The sequence below is a fragment of the Protopterus annectens genome, chromosome 2.part0 (assembly GCF_019279795.1).
Source record: "Protopterus annectens isolate FY-2018-M chromosome 2.part0, PAN1.0, whole genome shotgun sequence".
In the NCBI taxonomy this organism is placed as follows: Eukaryota; Metazoa; Chordata; order Ceratodontiformes; family Protopteridae; genus Protopterus; species Protopterus annectens.
In genome coordinates, this window is record NC_056728.1 from 1,370,700,228 (window position 1) to 1,370,716,160 (window position 15,933).

Here is a 15,933-nt window from a genome sequence, read left to right on the forward strand (position 1 = left end):
TGTTGTGAAATCACTCCCCTTTAACTGTTTAATTTTATTGGCCATCGCACTGTATTACATGCAACCAGAATACAAAATGCCCACCCCCTTCCAATCTGTCTTACTATTTTAAAATTAGTGGCTCTCCACTTAGATAGCTGAAGCTTAGTTACCCCGTTTCATGTCTAACTACTTAGTGAACACTGCAGCTCATAGGATATTAACCCATTTCCATCTTACCTTTAAAATCTGCAAAACCTACTCCAAGACCACCAATTATTAGAGAGCCCACATTCTGCCTCTCAGTAGTCATCATGAAATTCATGCTTCTGTTTTGTTCCAGGTGAGAGAAGGAGCACAGAGGCCCTTACTTCCTGGAGACTGCCAATTGCTGGAAAGTCTAATAACTGCTTCATAGGAAGGAGAAGCACAAATGGCTACTACCTGGTTACTACTGGTGCTTGTCTCACCACAGCTTCACTCTGCTGAGATACAGTTGGAAACCATGTGTATATTTTGCTCCTGGTGGGAGAAGGAGCAGAGTACATTGATTCTTGACTGTTTCTGGCTGGATAGTGAGTGACTGTACTTGATGCTGTTGATTGGTCTGGTTGCTATTCAAGGCATCTACCAGGAAAAGGCTACAACAAGCCTACAGTCCCTTGCATCATCTGGGACAAGTCAGTGGATCACCAAACAGGCTGTGACCTGCTTCTCATCTTGAGATTAGTGCTAATGTATTGCTTTTGGTGAGAAGAAGCAAAGTAATTGGCTTAGTTTCTGGTGCCATTCTAAAGGGGTTCCATATTTGTCAGCATGGAAGGAATGGTCAATGGATTACTCTGCCAGAGGTGGTCTGCACTTCTCCCCTCTAGGCCTTCAAGAATTAGCTAAAACATTGTCTTCCCCATAGTACCTTTTTTAGGCAATGCCAAACTGAAAGTACTTCCAGCATAGCAAATCAAAAACAACAAAATCTAAAGATGTCCTTCTAGTCTCATGTTGCAGTATTTTTCACCTTAGGAAGTTGCAGCGTGCAGCATCGGACATCCGGCCAGTATACCAAAGTCATGAATGCAGGGGTACGTGTGACATTGCATGTCAGAGCAATAAACTGATGCCGGCTATATCTGTGATGTCTGCACATAACCCAAATCAGAACTTTTCTACTGCAGTGCGTTTCAGATGTCCGATCGCCAGCTCCAGTTATCTAGCATTGTTTGATTTCCAGGCTGTCCACATTCAGATAAGCACCCTTGTGGTTTTTTTTTTGCTTATTTCTTACCTGTTTCAGACAAATGTCATATAGAAAGGGAAAGTGCGCTTGTGGAAGACAAATTCCACACAAAGATATGGACGATGTGTTTATTCTGTTTAGGGGCAGCTAACGACTACAAGTCTTGTGAGATTTGCCAATCCTTTGTCCCCAAAACTCTGAGAAGCCATTTGTCGGCTCTAAACCTCTATTTTGAGAATCAGTGACTTCATCGCTTGGCATCCGGAATAAGAGGTGGAGCAGGACTGAGTGCTAGAAGTCTAGCCAAAAAACTCCACTCCGTATATGCTCTCTTCACCATAGAGAATGCTGACATTTGTGAGGTCAGTGTAACATGGTTTAAAGCCACAGAGAGCATGCCAGCAATGCAAGGTTATAATGCCTTCCACACATTTAGACCAGCTACTACACAGACAGGGATTAAAGGTGGCAGTGTCTCAGTTTACATCAAAAATAAATATATCTCAAGGCTGGTCAAACAGGACAATACATTTCAGCTTCTCCATGTTCAAATCACCATAGGTAAAATCCAGTACCACTTCCTTGCAAGCTGTAGGTCCCCCTGTATGACCCAGGAAACCTATACCATGTATTTAAACTTACTAGAAATGCTCACCATCCAACCCAATACCATATTCATGGGTGACTTTAATTACCCCACTATTAACTGGGAGTCCTACATGACACCAAACATACAAGCACAGAGATTCCTGGATTTTGTAAATACAAACTCCCTGGACTAGATGGTCAGTATACCAATCACGGGTGCAACCATACTGGATCTGGTCCTCACTAATATGGGAGACTGCTGCACACACCCTAGTGTATTGTCTTCCCTGGTAATTTCAGACCACAACATGGTCTTCTTTGAAATAAAAATAAAACCTGGATCCTTGTGGAATATTCAGGAACCTACTATAAGACTAACTTCCTAACCTGGCAAAATTTCAGCTGCCATAAACCCTGAAAACACTGCTGCCTATGCAAAACTGTTCACAGAAACTCTATGCAAGCATGTTAGTAGCTGCATAGAGGCAGCTGTGCCCTCCAGGAAGAAGTACAGAACTAACTCAAAAAACAAGCCATCCTGGTGAATCACAAAATCAGTAGGCTATGTAACAGAAGAGAGAAAATCATGGCAAAAATTAGAAGGTGTAGCACCCAGCAAGATTAAAGCACTCTCATCAAACTAAACAAACTACTCAGAGAACAAGTAGTCTACCAAAGCCACATTTGAGGTAAATTCGGCCTCTCAGGCCAAGGACAACCACAAGGTATTCTTTAGCTGTATCTGCAACCTCAAATGCAATACACAATTGTGTGCAGAGCTCATTGGAAATGGAGGCACCTATACTGAGCCAGAAGCTATAGCAAACCTACTGGCTGACAAATTCAGCTCCAACTTTAACCCTGACTCCCCTCAACTTTCTCTCAGGAAATACCATCAAATGTAACTCCCCCTGCTATCACTAAAGAACAGGTCTTTAATGCTCTCTGTAAGGCCAAGAACACTGCATCAGTGGGCCCAGACAGCATACCAGGATGCCTTTTAAATAGCACGAAACATGACCTATCAGACTCTCTGCAATTGCTATTTAACTGTAGCCTTCAAATAGGCTTTGTGCCTCATGAATGGAGAACAACAACAGTCATCCCTCTGCACAAAGGTGGGCCATCTACAGACCCCAGAAACTACAGATCCATAAGTCTCGCTAGTATCATATGCAAAGCCATAGAAAGAATTATCATAGAAATGATTAATAATGATATAGTACACCTCCAGACACTGGAACCAGCCCAGTTTGGTTTTGTGAAGGGCTGGTCACACCTACTCAACCTGATGGACTTATTTGAGAAGGTCACCAAAGCAATGGATGAGGGCAGAATCGTTCATACTGCCTATTTAGACCTGGGCAAGGCATTTGACACAGTACCCCATTTGGCCATTGTTGACAAACCCAAGAGTTTAGGTACAAACCCTTATGTCACCTGGTGGATAGACAAATGTCTCACAGACAGGACCCAGGAAGTTAGATTTGGATGTCCACCTCTACAAAGAGGCAAGTCACAAGTGGAATCCCTCAAAAATCATTCCTGTTCATCTCCCAGGCCCCTGCTTACAGTTCTCATGGGTACCAGAACTTGTCAGAGATTTGGGATGTATGGCTAGGCTGAAAGACCCTTGTGGTTATTAGCCTTGTAAGCACCTATGAACCTGACTAAACATTGCGTAATAAAAAACAGCATGTAATATATTTTTTATTCAAGTACAAGGTATGAACTTATGTAAAATGCAAGGCAAATTCAAAGCAGTTGGATCCCGAAGTAACACTTTTTATAATTTCATGAACTTCAGTATGTGCATATTTAAGAACATTCCATAAGCAGAATTAATTGTGCAGAATAATTAAAAATGGAATTATTCCTTATGTAATGCCTTGTGATATCACTGAACTGTTGTCAGTAAGCAGTCGTGCATGACATTCATAAACAGTAATATGAGTATCTGTTCTGAAATAAGAAACATTATTTAAAGATAACAGGGAATATCTGATGAACATTGACATAGAACATTCAGCACACAGCATAGCCCGTACATATCACTATATGCATCAGTAATACTCTTGTGTTTTCTTACACTAAAGGAAACACTAACCTGAATGTCATGATCCGTAATTCAGTGAATATCATGATCCATAATTCAGTGAATATCATCATCATCTTCTTTCGGCTGTTCACGTTAGGTGTCGCCAGAGAGGGTCATCTGTTTCCATTTCTTCCTGTCCTCTGCATCTTGCTCTGTCACACCAACCACCTGCATGTCCTCTCTCACCACATCCATAAACCTTATCTTAGGCCTTCCTCTTTTCCTGTTACCTGGTAGCTTCATCCTTAGCACTTTTTCCCAATATACCCAGCATCTCTCCTCAGCACATGTCCAAACCAATGTAATTTTGCCTCTCTGGCTTTGTCTCCAAACCTTCAAATCTGGGCTGACCCTCTAATATACTTATTCCTAATCCTGTCCACCCTCATCACACCCAGTGCAAATCTTAACATCTTTAACTCTGCCACATCCAGCTCTAACTCCTGCCTTTTTGTCAATGCCACTGTCTCCAACCCATATAACATAGCTGGTCTCACTACCCTCTTGTAGATCCTTCCCTTTCACTCTTACTGGTACTCGTCTGTCACAAATCACTCCTGACACTCTTCTCCACCCACTCCATCCTGCCTGTAATCTCTTCTTCACCTCTCTTCCACACTCGCCGTTACTCTGAACTATTGTTCCCAAGTATTTAAACTCATCCACCTTCGCCACCTCTACTCCTTGCATCCTCACCATTCCTCTATCCTCCCTCTCATTCACACACATATATTCGGTCTTAGTCATACTGATCTTCATTCCTATTCTCTCTAGAGCATATCTCCACCTCTCCAGGGTCTCCTCCACCTGTTCCCTAATCTCATTACAAATCACAATGTCATCTGCAAACATCATAGTCCACGGGGACTCCTGTCTGATCTCATCTGTCAACCTGTCCATCACCATTGCAATTAAGAAAAGGCTCAGAGCTGATCCTTGATGTAATCCCACCTCCACCTTAAACACGTCCGTCACTCCCACCGCAGATCTCACTGCTGTCACACTACCCTCGTACATATCCTGTACCATTCTTACATACTTCTCTGACACTCCCGACTTCCTCATACAGTACCACAACTCCTCTCTAGGCATCCTGTCATATGCTTTCTCTAAGTCTACATGAATGCCATGATCCATAATTCAGTGAATATCATGATCCGTAATTCAGGACTAGACCCTGCCTCTTTTCCTGTGCAGCCGTATGCCGTGCATGAGCCTGTTGAATAGGGGTCCCTTACAACTGGTGCCGAGTGGTCACCATTAGTTATAGTAGGAGTGGAACTGGGAACTGCACTGACAGCATGGGTCATTTCACTACCAGACTATGATCATTTTGTGCAGAATGCAATATGCAGTAAACATCCTGCATGCAGTTACTGGGTCATACTGACGTGAACCCACGACTTATCCAGGCATCTAAATCTGCCTTTCAACATGCCAAACACTCTCTCGGTAGCAGTACAGTTTTGTGACAGAGATGTGTTGGCATCGACTTCAGCAGCTCCAGTTGCATTTTTCACTTGTGTCAGGAGCCATGGCTCAAGTGGATATCCAACATCACTGGGGGGCGGTGGGTGATGAAGAGAGAGAGCATGAGAAAAGGGGAGACAAAAAGAAAAAGTGGTTTAGTATTAAACAGTACATTTTTGCATGAATAACTACTTAAATAATTAAAAAATACTTTTTTTACACTTAACAACAATATGACAAGAGGTGGTACAGTGAGCTAGTATGCCAGATACAGGAATCTTGTGCACTGCCAGGATGCTGGGCAGAGACTTTGGTGATGTTCCCCTATGCAACACACACTACCAGACAGCTGATGGAATGGTAGCCTTTTCTGTTGCATTACTGCTTCCCCAGATGAGGCTCTTAACTGCTACATGGGTGCACTGAGCACCCAAAAAAGGTACACAGTCCTGGTTTGATCCTGACGTGACACTGGGAAGTGGATGTACTGATCCACTCATGCCAAGAGTACATCCAGGAACTACTGAAGTGTCCTTTATGCAGAAGACTGTCAGACCCCCAACATGTCCCCAGACTTTCCCTGGAATGTCCCTGTGGCATGTATAGTGTGGGCTATACATACCTTAGCATCCACAGGGATAGGAAGGCCACACATCTCCGTACCTCTGTAGGGGTCATAATGCTTCCTAAGACCCTTACAGTATACCTGTCCAGTTTGAATTTGTCAGGGATTTCTTGATTATCAAAGTTATAGTGAGTTATCTGCCTGTACCTCTGATTTGTTGGACTGTGAGCAAAGCTGAGTGGAAGGCATTTTGGCTTGGCCAAGATAAGGAGCTCATAATGGGAAATAGCAATGCTAGCAGCAAGTGAAATCATCATCGCAGATTGTAAAGTAGATAGAAAAGATGAGAGTCCACCTTCTATAATGAATCCACGTATGGAGTGGAAATGCATCAGATTATGACTATGAATTGCAAACAGGAGAAGGACTTATTAGCATATGAGAATTTACATCATTTCTCATTGACATTTCTTTATTTTCTCATTGTTTAAGTTAATTCATGGCCATTGTCCTTGTCCTTTAGCCTAAGTGGCCTGTATGACTCATCCCTTTCCTGCTCAAACATGCAAACAGCACAGATGGATTTCACTCATTCTCGAACTGACTACGAATACCCACCTTAATCTCCTTTTGGAATGAAAAAAATGCAGTTTGACGTGGACTTTTTCCCCTTTTTGATGTAATCCAGAGAAAATAACACTGTATCATTATGCTGCTAATTTCAGCTGTTATGACGCTAAATTTGCCAGCCTTTGTGGTTTCTCTACTCTGACCCAATAGTTTTATCATAAATGTGAAATGATTTTAGTAGCACAGTGAAGATACTGACAGAATGATCACTGCAGAATTACATTTCAGCACTGAGCCGTGCAGTGACAGCACCATGGCAGGTGGTTTCCCCATAGATGGCAAGCTAGAAACACAGACCCTAAATAAAAAGCATCATGATCATGTGTTTATTTGATAACTTGTTAAGTGAGATAGCCAGAGATAATTTTCAGCCATAAACTGTGCATTAGACATGTGACACATCATACAAATATTAATAAAATGTACAGTTATAGTGCAGTTAGTTGGTTAAGTATCAGTAATACAAGTAAGGATGAAAATCCTGCAGGAATACTTCACATAGTACACATCTAATGTTACGAATGTTTTTTTTCTGAGGTTAGATACCCCCTTTGCATCCCCTTACTTGTGTGTTAACCCTAACCTTACACAATACCTTACAAAACGCCTTCCCCTCATACTAGCACTACTCAAGACACTCTGATACTGATGCAGTCAACACCAGTCATGCACAACAACAAGCGTATACTTTTTGTCTAACCCTAATTTGCAAACACTTGCTCACAACACTAAATGTATCACCTACCTTAGCCCTTAATCTAACCTACAAATACTTGCACACACATTCTAATTCCCATTTACATATACCTTATGTACATTTATTCAATAAAAGCAAAGTGCTTTCTCAGAGCACTCCTTCATGAAACCATAATATTGTGTGATGTTAATATAAAACGACAATTATACAATCTAAAAATCTAGCCATTAATGTACATCTGAGCAAGTTCAAGTTCACCCACCTTATAGCCAAACCAACCAAATGTAGGGATATCATAGCGAGACTGTCAACCCTTAATTGGATCTTAACATCCTCTCCAAAGAAAATTTCAACCCATGGAACTGTGTCAGACAGCCTAGGTGATCACTTGCCAATCTATACCATAAGGTACCAAAGCAGCAGCCCCAAATCACATCATTACAGCCTGGTAAGAAAACTTTTTAGCAATTCATTTTGATCAATACTGCGTTTCCTTAACTGGAAGTCACTAAAGAGTCCCCTGATAGATTATGCAGTCTCGGACTGTAGCAAAATCTTCATAGGTGTTCTAAACACAATAGTCCCCTCAGAACAAAAATAATCAAAGCCAACCCTGGCCCATGGCTTTCCTTAGCAACTAAATAACTCATGAAACAAAGAGAAAAAACACAAAAGTTATGGACAAAAAATTAAACTTCTATTCTTTCATGTAGACAACTAAGAAGCCTGATAAAATAATTTGTCACCAAAGGTAAGAAAACCTACTACTCAGCTAATCGAAACATACTTAATAATAATACAAAACTGTTCTGGGCCTCAGTCAATAAACTGTTAAACCCTGGACAAGCTATGCAGCCAACACCAAACACACAGGAACAAAATGATACCATAGCCAACCAATCCAATACTCACTTTTCTTTACAAACAGTGCAGTCATTTATCAACCAGGTTACTAGTTGGGTTTTTGATGTCCCTACTCAACCAAATTACCTCCTTCAACATTTCTCCTTCCAGACACTTCCCACAGATACCATCAAAAATACCTTAAAAAAATTACAACTGCTCCTGACAATCTACCTGTTAAATATCTTAAAAGGTAGCTGAGTCAATTGCATATATAGTTTCACGTCTTGTAAGTTGATCCATATTTGAAAATAAAGTCCCCTTGCTATGAAAAAAAATCATTCATTATTCAGCTACACAAGGGTGGAATCAATACAGAGCTTTCAAACTATAGGCTAGTTGCCATTTATCCCCACTATCAAAAATATTAGAAAAAAGGTCTTAACTATCTAACGTTTAACCAGCTTTTGTCTTCGACTGAACACTCCCTTTATTCTCATTACAGCACAACTACTGCTTTACTGAATTTTATGACTATCAACACCACTGGCATTGCTGGAAGCCCAGTCTCTGCCATCTTCCCAGACTTATTTCCCACCAGAAACTCTTACATAAAGCCTCGTTCTTAAGGCTCACCAACTCTTCACCGCAGTGGTTCCATAGTTACCTCTCAAACAGAGCACAAACAGTGACATGGAAAAATGATTTTTCCACCTTCTTGCCAGTAAGCATTGGTGTCCCACTGGATCTATACTAAGCACCATTGTTTTCAATATGTTCTCCAATGACCTCTACACTGCTACAAAAAATGTTACCCTAGTTCAGAACACTAATGACTCGACCCTAATGTGCTCTGCCATACATTTGCTAATTTGCTGGACCTTGCACATAAATCCTTCTTATTGAAACTGCTTCTAAACCCAAAAAATATATAAATAAATTAATGCTCATTACCCCAAAACAACAGTATTCAGTATTGTCTCTGCCAACACTATGATATAAGAAGTAAACCACACAAAAATTACTGGGTGTCATCATAGATTGAAATGCAATTGTCATGAATCACACACAGTTAAAACAACTCATCAAAAACTAGGTATATCATACAGAGAAAGGCCTACTTCACTGACACAGCCAGAAGATGTGTAGCCTCTTCTTTCTTACTGCAATCTCTCCTCTATGCTGCCCCCATTTTCACTAACCTTCAGGTCTCACAGCTGCCCCAGCTTGAGCAATGCTACAATAAAATAGCCCGATTTACAGTAAACTGTAACAACAAAACACCCCTGCCTAGAACTCAAGAGAATTATTCTGGTTAGAACTACTACATCGCCTAGCTCTTTCTCAGCAAACTACAGTACACAGACTTCTGTATAAGTCTAAAAATTATCCAGCCTGTAGCAACTTAATACAACACTATTCCCCCAACGGAATTTTACTAATCCTATCTAATTACTGTAACCAAATAATCTAATACTGCAGGTGACTCTCTCTATTTAAGTAGTGTAAATAAACCATGGGACTACATCCCACTACCACTGAAATCCATTCAGAATGCAAACCTGTTTAAAACATAAAACCACAAAAACAGTCACCAGCCCACACAGGTTCCTGAGTTCCGAATAAATCCAAAAGCAAATAATAATAAAAAAAACACAGAAGAACTCAGGTACGACCAATGTTTCCAGTTTCAGTTGAAGTTTTAATGTTGAAATATAAGCGCTTGGTTGTACCCGAGTTCTTCTGTGTTTTTATTATTACTTTAAAACATAAAGTGTCACCTATCAAAATCAGTGGATCTTCTTCTATCTCCAGGTTAAATGCCACAGTCTCTCTATGTCTGTTTCCATTTGGCTTTGAGTCCTCCTTTTCTGGTGAAAGCATGAAATAAACACAGAAGTCCTCTAGGGAGAAGCATGTATCTGAATAATATATCAGAAGATACATCACTCACAGATGTTATCAAATAATCAGTCAGTAGTTCTGGAAAAAAAACAAGTGCCGTATTTATTTCCTTCATATGGATAAGTCAGGGTACTAGATCATAAGATGCTCATAGCCATGGTCTTCTTGGATAATAGCAAATAATGTAATAGATACTAAACATAAAAAAACTAATAGAATTTAATAAATTAAAAAAAAAAAACATTGATAATCAATTCAGTAAATTATCACAAGTAATGGCAATTCAGAAACTGTTAATAAGCTGATTTACCTTAATAGGTATTATCCCCTGATGAACCGCAAAGTCTGCCAGTCATTTTAAGGAAAAGGGATGGTGCCTGCAGTACTAAAACAGAGGATTATAAACTGGTAAATTTGATATCACAATTCAGTAGTTCATCCTTTATTCTATTTTACAACCATAATTTTGTTCCCATGATTTTAGCAAGACGTAAATGTCCAATGGGGAGGGCATTACAGGACAATAAAGTAACAACCAGGGGTGTTGTGAAGCTGATACAGCAGGTAGCAGGCAGAAACCTACTGGAAGGTCTGTTATTTTCCTGTGATGCTCATAATAGAGAACATTATTGTGCTTAAAATTGGGTTATCATTGGATAAGTTTTTTTTGTTATTAAAATAATGTTATGTGCATGACTTTGATGCAAATTACTTCCTCCACTACAGTCCTTTTAATACAGGGTGTTTCACTAAAGGTACAGAATTATGAAATGCACCATCTCCCTCATTACTTTTCACACATACACACCTGAGCTTTCGGTTTTAAAGTGTTGCCCTGTCAAAAATGAATATTGTTTGTGTTAAATTAAAGAAACAGTATTTAAATGCTTCAGATTTAAAGTAAATAATTTGTAGAACGTGTCTGTTTAAGAGATATGCAGTCTGATTCATTGCTTAGTGAAGAAAAAAGAACCCCCCCCCAAGTGAACTGTACTCAAGTGTCTGTTTCATCTTAGTGAAAATAGTGTTCCAAATGCTAAGTTATGAGTGAAAGAAATGGTGCTGACATGAAACTTGTTTTTCCTGTGTTTGTACATTTATTTCAAGCCATGAGTAAGCGGTGGTGTTTTTCACCAGTCTCTACATTAATTCCAAGTAAAAAGTGGGATTTCAGAAGCTAATTTTCTACAAAAAAAGACATAATCCAAATTGCTGATATAAAAGAAATTCCTACAAGGTGATACAGACATTTGAGAGACTTAACATATCAGCTAAGACAGTTTAAAGTTCCATCTTCTGGACTATGTAAAAATTAGGATGAGTTAATTAATGTATGAAAGTCGGAAAAAGAGAAATTGTTGACAATAATTTTGAGTAGAATTTAACTCTAGATGCAACACAAGAGGATGAGTTTAAAATCCAGTGAGCCTCAAAACTCATTCTAATAAAAGTACAGCATGACATACATTTTTTGTAATAAACTATCTCTGAGTCTAAGACTTACAAGTTCTTTAAACAATTTTTAATGTTAGAATAAGTTATCATAATGGTAGGGAAAAAAGTATGTGATAAATGGTAGATTAGTTGACATGGGGACCATCTGTCCAAAGACCAGTAACTAAATCCACATTACAGAGGGACAAAGCCCTGACTGTAATTCAGGAAAAGTAGGCTTGATAAGTGGCCTGGGTTCTGGTGGGGCCAGCTGGAGGTAATAGGAATGATGAGCCGATGACTGCTTACCCATCTTGGCAGAAGAAGCTCAGTCCACTGCAAAGCCTCCAGAACACTAGCAGAGACTGAATGTGACAGGTAGTGGGGAACAGATTAGGGGCATATGCCTCCCAAGTAATATTCATGGAAATATACATGGCATTGGTTCCAGTATTATAGGAATTCTCTTTCTTCCAAGCTGACATAGCAGGATTAGGTTACTAGGAAAAATCCCAGTGTCCCATCATCATATTGAATCACGCATTGTCATACTTGGGGAGCAGCAAATGCCCCCTGCCTAGGAACATTTAGGATCTGCACTTAAGCTGCAACTAGCTCCATTGGGATGAGGGTGGCCTGGGAGCAGGTGAAGTCATTTTTGTGATGTGAAATCGTTCTGGGGCTGCTTGGTGATAGCCCTTTCAGTTATCACTGACAGGAAAGCTCTAGAATGGCAGGAGAGGGCTTGATTGCACCCAGGTAAGAGAAAGACAAAGAATAAGGATTAGAAGGGTTTTTGCGTGCTGCTAACCAAAGAAAATGCATGATGCAGTACCCGTTTATTGTGAGTACACGCTTCCACACACCCATAATTTCAGCTTGAATACATGTACATTCCTTGGAGAACTCACATTCCATGTGTCCCAGGCTATAGGAGGCTTTCCTTTGGGTGGAGTTCTTATAGCAGCATTCCTCCAACATCTTCCCCTGCAGGATCGGTAAGTGAAGAACACCCACTAATTCCCATCTATTCCCTTAGCTGGCATGAGGCACAGAGATAAATGCCTTAGTAAGATCCAAATAGATCACATCAACTGACAAACCCTCATCAACAGATTCCTATACATTCTGAAAGAGACTTCCCTCACTTCCATTTTTTGAATGTCTACTCACTAATCATAAGATCTATTATCTGTTTGATGTATGCACTAACACATCTCCTCAGACGCTCAGTTTTCAACATCTGCTAAATGTGTGGCTTTTATACTGTAATAGCTTCCTTTATTTCATATGAATGGAGTCTAACAAATGTATGTGCAATTGTTAATGTATGTTATGTAATGTCTCTTCATGTATATTACTGAATGTGTTTTTAATATGTTGGAGCTTTTCTCTATTGGCCTGCACTGAAAAGTTTTTTTTGACTAAACCCAGTCAGACAAACCTGTTAAACAAAAGCAAAATAAAATAAATAACTAAAAGCTTCAAAAGTTAGTCAAACAGATGCTACCTTTATAAAATCCATGCTGAAGCAAAAGCCCAGCTGCTGAGTATGGCTTAGTTGTTGTTACTGTTTTTTCTACCACACTCAGTGTTGTTAAAGGGCATGAGTTACTACAAACACAGTAACATAGATTTACCAAGATGGGACTTTTTTGATAATGTTGAAAACTTGTCTGGAAATGTCTCCACTAAATTATTCAAGTTAGTGATATCACTAATATTAAATTGAGAATCCTTCCTATAACTCTTCATGTAGCTTTTAACAAGTCTTTTTTTTTATTGCTTGAAGTGTAAGTTGCAAAGTGAAATTCATAGTTATTTATTGTTTTCCTTAATAATCCCATAAAGCTAGGTCTCATTTTCTGATACTTGAGTTTGTTTGTCATGATAGGTATCTTGTTGTACATCTGCCAGCAAACTTTTTTCTACTAAGCCTGTCTAACATTACTGTCCACAACTCAGCATGCTTCCTACAAACTTTAATATTCCTAGTACTAGGAACAAAATCAGTTTGTGAGTAGATATGCTCATAAAATATATCACAACAGTCTGAAACTTTCGTATTTTTTATGTCTCACTGCCAGTTCTAATTAAGCTCCCCAAAATGTTTAGATAATCAGCTTGACAAAATGTCAATGTGGGAGCGCCTTCCATAGATTTGGGTAGGATAATCGGATTAGTAACCTCACATGAAATACACAAATGATCAGACCTTCTCAGTCCACCTTCTGTTTTACAATAACTGGGCACTGTACTTACGTTCAGTAACCATATCATGAATTTTATATACTTATTTGTAAGTAGATAGGATGACTCTCTAAACAGACCCTTTCTGTGGCACTTCAAAGGTGTTTATTTGACTGTAAAAGACAATGTAGTCTCCAGAATGGTATATAGTCCTAACTGAATATGACTATAAAAGAATCAACCTGTTAAATGCTACTGTTGGTTAGCCTTGCAAATCATTACATAGTGCACTTAAAGTTAAGTATTAAAAAGATAACACTGTCAGGTTTATCTGTGAAAGTTTGTAATAATATTGATTTTAATAGAACTTTCCTAATCTTGTCTGTGGTTTCCTGGGCTGTAGATAAGAGAAGTCTCTTGTACAATCTTTTTATCATAGGAATTTCTTCAGAATCAGCTGTTCTTACACCAAATACAGAAAGTAGTTGTGATTTGACTACCAAGACCAAATCAGCTAGTGGCAATGAAGACAGCACGTCTCTTGATTTGGAATGGGAAGATGAAGAAGGTATGGATAAAATTTTGTTTGGATTTGTCTACAATACGCTTTTGACATTCAGTACTACTGTCATCTATCTGTCTTGTAGATTGCTGAAATGCTGTTGTTTTTCCTTTGGTTGTTAGCAGTGTAAATCATGCCTTCATGTAATTATGATGCAGTGTATAAAAAAAGACGTTTATTCAGTGTAGACGACTGCTGCACATCAGCTGTGTCTTCAGCTGTACAGTTTGCATCAGTGTTAGCTTACTGCGCTTCATTCTCAAAACTGTAACATGATGTTTGGGTACTACTTCAAAGGCAGCTATTTTGCTACTTTAAATGTGTCGAAATTCCTATCCATATATTTAAAATGCCATTATACGGCTTTTAGGGTAAACCCTTACTTCTGTTTTTTTTTTTACAATTTCATCAGGTTTCTATGTGGTCACATATTGCTTAAACTGAAATGGGTAACTTTTTAACATTAATGTAGATTTGGTTGCGGGTCGCGTAACTCTAGGAACAGTTTTATTCTGTCTGGTAGCCAATGGTAGTCATCTAGGTCTTTTAAGTCGCTTGTATCTTGTGTGTGTGGCAGAGCTGTTCATATTCTACTCTAAACAGCTATATATTTTACATTTTCATTGCAACAAGCAACTTTCACACAGTTTACAACAGAGGCATGTCCAAACTGCCTGTGAAGTTTTACCCTTGTCTTTCGCTTCTCTCTCTTTTTGTTGTGTCTAATGTGAGCATCAGAATCTCATTTTCAAATGGATTATATTATTTTTTTTCTTTTCACCCAAGTTATTTTAAGCAGTAGGGTTCTGAAATTCATTCAAGTCTGACTGTGCATTTAAGCATTCCTGGTTTGTCTTGTTGTGTTAAAAAGTATAACTTGAATGTCACAGGTAAGTGCTGCTGCTGCAGAACACAAAGTACGCATGTACAACAAAAAGAACACCTCAGAGCACAGCATTAGCAGGAAGTCTAAACTAATAGGCACATGCTTTCATCCACAGCAGCACTCTTTAGGTAGGTCAAACCAGTATGTAACAAGCATAACTACATATACCAGCAATCACATGGGTCTTTTTACATCTACCAGCAATCACATGAGTCTTTGTACATATATATTTATTATTTATTTATTTTACATTTGTTTACTGGGATATTCCGACTGGATACATGTCCATTTTCAGCGGAGGCCTGGGGAAAAAAGCTCCACATAGACAAACTTACATAGATTACACAGAAGTTAGCAAACAATTATAAAAACAAAGTGATTATATACAATGGGTTAGTAGTGTTCCCTAGTAAGGACTCACATATACCAGCAATCACATGGGTCTTTTTACATATACCAGCAGTCACATGAGTCTTTTTACGTATACCAGCAATCACGAGTCTTTCTATATAGACCCAGCAATCACATAAGTCTTTTTATATATACCAGGAATCACATGAGTCTTTTTTAAATATACCAGCAATCACATGGGTCTTTTTACATGTACCAGCAATCACATGGGTCTTTTTACATATACCAGCAGTCACATGAGTCTTTTTACTTATACCAGCAATCACGAGTCTTTTTATATGGACCCAGCAATCACATAAGTCTTATTATATATGCCAGGAATCACATGAGTCTTTTTAAATATACCAGCAATCACATGGGTCTTTTCAAAAATACAATCATTGATTAAAGGAGCATCTCCTAAGGTCCAGTTTTAAAGACACGGAATTTGTACTTACA

The 15,933-nt window shown here is 39.0% G+C and overlaps 1 protein-coding gene across 4 annotated transcripts in view; it reads left to right on the forward strand.

Moving 5' to 3' along the window:
* Positions 1–15,933, forward strand: part of AP1AR (adaptor related protein complex 1 associated regulatory protein) — a 1,076,438-nt gene that overhangs the window by 767,082 nt on the left and 293,423 nt on the right. For all 4 annotated transcript variants that reach the window (XM_044061545.1, XM_044061546.1, XM_044061542.1 and 1 more), the window contains one exon: positions 14,076–14,204. In XM_044061545.1, coding sequence (XP_043917480.1) covers positions 14,076–14,204 — 129 coding nt within the window. The remainder of the gene's footprint in view (positions 1–14,075; positions 14,205–15,933) is intronic.